The sequence below is a fragment of the Morus notabilis genome, unplaced genomic scaffold (assembly GCF_000414095.1).
Source record: "Morus notabilis unplaced genomic scaffold, ASM41409v2 Scaffold10318, whole genome shotgun sequence".
Taxonomy (NCBI): Eukaryota; Viridiplantae; Streptophyta; class Magnoliopsida; order Rosales; family Moraceae; genus Morus; species Morus notabilis.
Window position 1 is genome coordinate 2,726 of NW_010364629.1, and position 1,712 is coordinate 4,437.

Below are 1,712 nucleotides of genomic sequence, written 5' to 3' on the forward strand. Positions count from 1 at the left end.
TAAGAGGTAGGCCTTAACAGACAGATATTATTGTTTAAAAGTTGCAAAATATCTTTCTTACCCACCAAAATCAATGTCATTCACAATAAGCACAAAAAAAAAAAAAAAGGTCAATGTCATCCACTAGTTTAGGTCTCCCTAATCAACATATAATAATTAAAGCATGAAAATCACATAATCACATATTATTTGTTGTCATACCACAGAAATTTATCACTTTAAACTAAACAATTCTCATTTTGCTTATACAATCTGTGATGTATATTATAGGTAAACAAAAATAAAATTGAACAGCTAAACACTATTATTAACTTCTCCTAATTGGACATCTTTGGACTTAAGAGGAACATAATCACCCAGATAAACCTCAAGATGCTCGGACAAAGATGACTTATCGATATTCTCGTGGTGATATGATTTGCAAATGAAGTAGATAATGGTTTGAATCACAAGACCAAAGAGAATCACCTTGAACAGCAACAAGAAGCAAACGATTCCAACCACAATTCTGACCGCCAAACCGCCGACAATTCCGATCACGACGAAGTGCTCGAAGATCAGCTCGATCACGACAAAGCAGAAGCCGATCAGAAGGAAGTACGCCACGGCGAGGCCTAATTTCCCCTTAATCAAGTCTCTGCTCTTCTTCATCGCTTTGATTCCGTAAGATTCTTCCAGAACCGAAATTACGCTCGCCAAATGCCAGACTATGCCAATGTAGACGAATCCGGCGAGGTAGGCGATGAGGAAAAGGATTCCGATCGCGATTCCGGCGGGGGAAATCCCTAGGAGGACGATACAGAGCACGAGGACTCCGATCGCAAGGACGTTGTAGACGAGGACGATCGCGAAGCTCCAGAGGAAGGTCACTGCAAGGCGTTTCCAGACTTTGGGGACGATCCTCATGACTTTGACGAAGGAGATCGGCTTGGCGGTGAAGATGCAGGCGATGGTGTAGACGACGGCGGAGGTGGAGAGGAGAGAGAAGACGAGGAGGAAGGTGAAGTAGGCGGCCTTGAAGAGCCAGAAGAAGGTCCATTCGGAGGAGATGGCGCGGCGAAGCTTGGCGTGGTCGCGGGAGTTGATGTCGGTATAGGAGAGGTCGTCTTCGTTGGTGATGATTTTGAAGAAGAGGAGTTGGGAGATCTCGAAGTGAGCGAGGAAGATGAAGGAGAGAGGGAGGATTAGGGCGAGAGTGATCTGGCTGAAGATTTTTCGCCATTGGAGGACGATCTTGAAGGATTGCTTGAAGGTTCCACAAAACCCAAGGAATTGAAGCTCGTGTTGTCCTCTGTCCATGGCGGCTTTCTTCTCCTTCTCCTTCTCCTTCTTGTTTTGCAGAGGAAATGAGCAAGGGCTGGCTGGCTGGCTGGCTTAGATGGGAGAACAGAGTGGACTGTTGAATTGTCTAAAAGGCCCTGGTCTTTGTCTGAATTTACGGGGGTCTGGATCGTGGAAAAAGAGATTATTCGTGACGTAACGCTCAAATTAAGAGTCAACTTAGTCAAGTTTAGTCAAGTTTTGTAAGAAAGAGAAAGAGTTTATTCGTGACGTAACGTTCAAATTAAGAGTCAACTTAGTCAAGTTTAGTCAAGTTTTGTAAGAAAGAGAGGCGGATGCAATAAGAAAATTGTGTTTGGTGTATTGTGTTTTTTTTCATTCCGCGTTGCAGACACCGAGTGGTTCATTGAAAACTTAAAAAAAAAAAAAAA

At 43.5% G+C, this 1,712-nt stretch overlaps 1 protein-coding gene across 1 annotated transcript; it reads right to left on the bottom strand.

Annotated features, from left to right (window-relative positions):
• Positions 1-237: 237 nt before the first annotated feature.
• On the bottom strand, positions 238-1,395 carry LOC21384111. The gene has a single exon (XM_010106795.2). The coding sequence runs from the start codon at positions 1,297-1,299 to the stop codon at positions 295-297; it is 1,005 nt and encodes a 334-aa protein (XP_010105097.1). The 5' UTR covers positions 1,300-1,395; the 3' UTR covers positions 238-294.
• Positions 1,396-1,712: the final 317 nt, after the last annotated feature.

Coding starts and splice junctions, on each gene's coding strand:
- LOC21384111 (XM_010106795.2), bottom strand. CDS start 1,299: ATGGACAGAGGACAACACGAGCTTCAATTCCTTGGGTTTTGTGGAACC.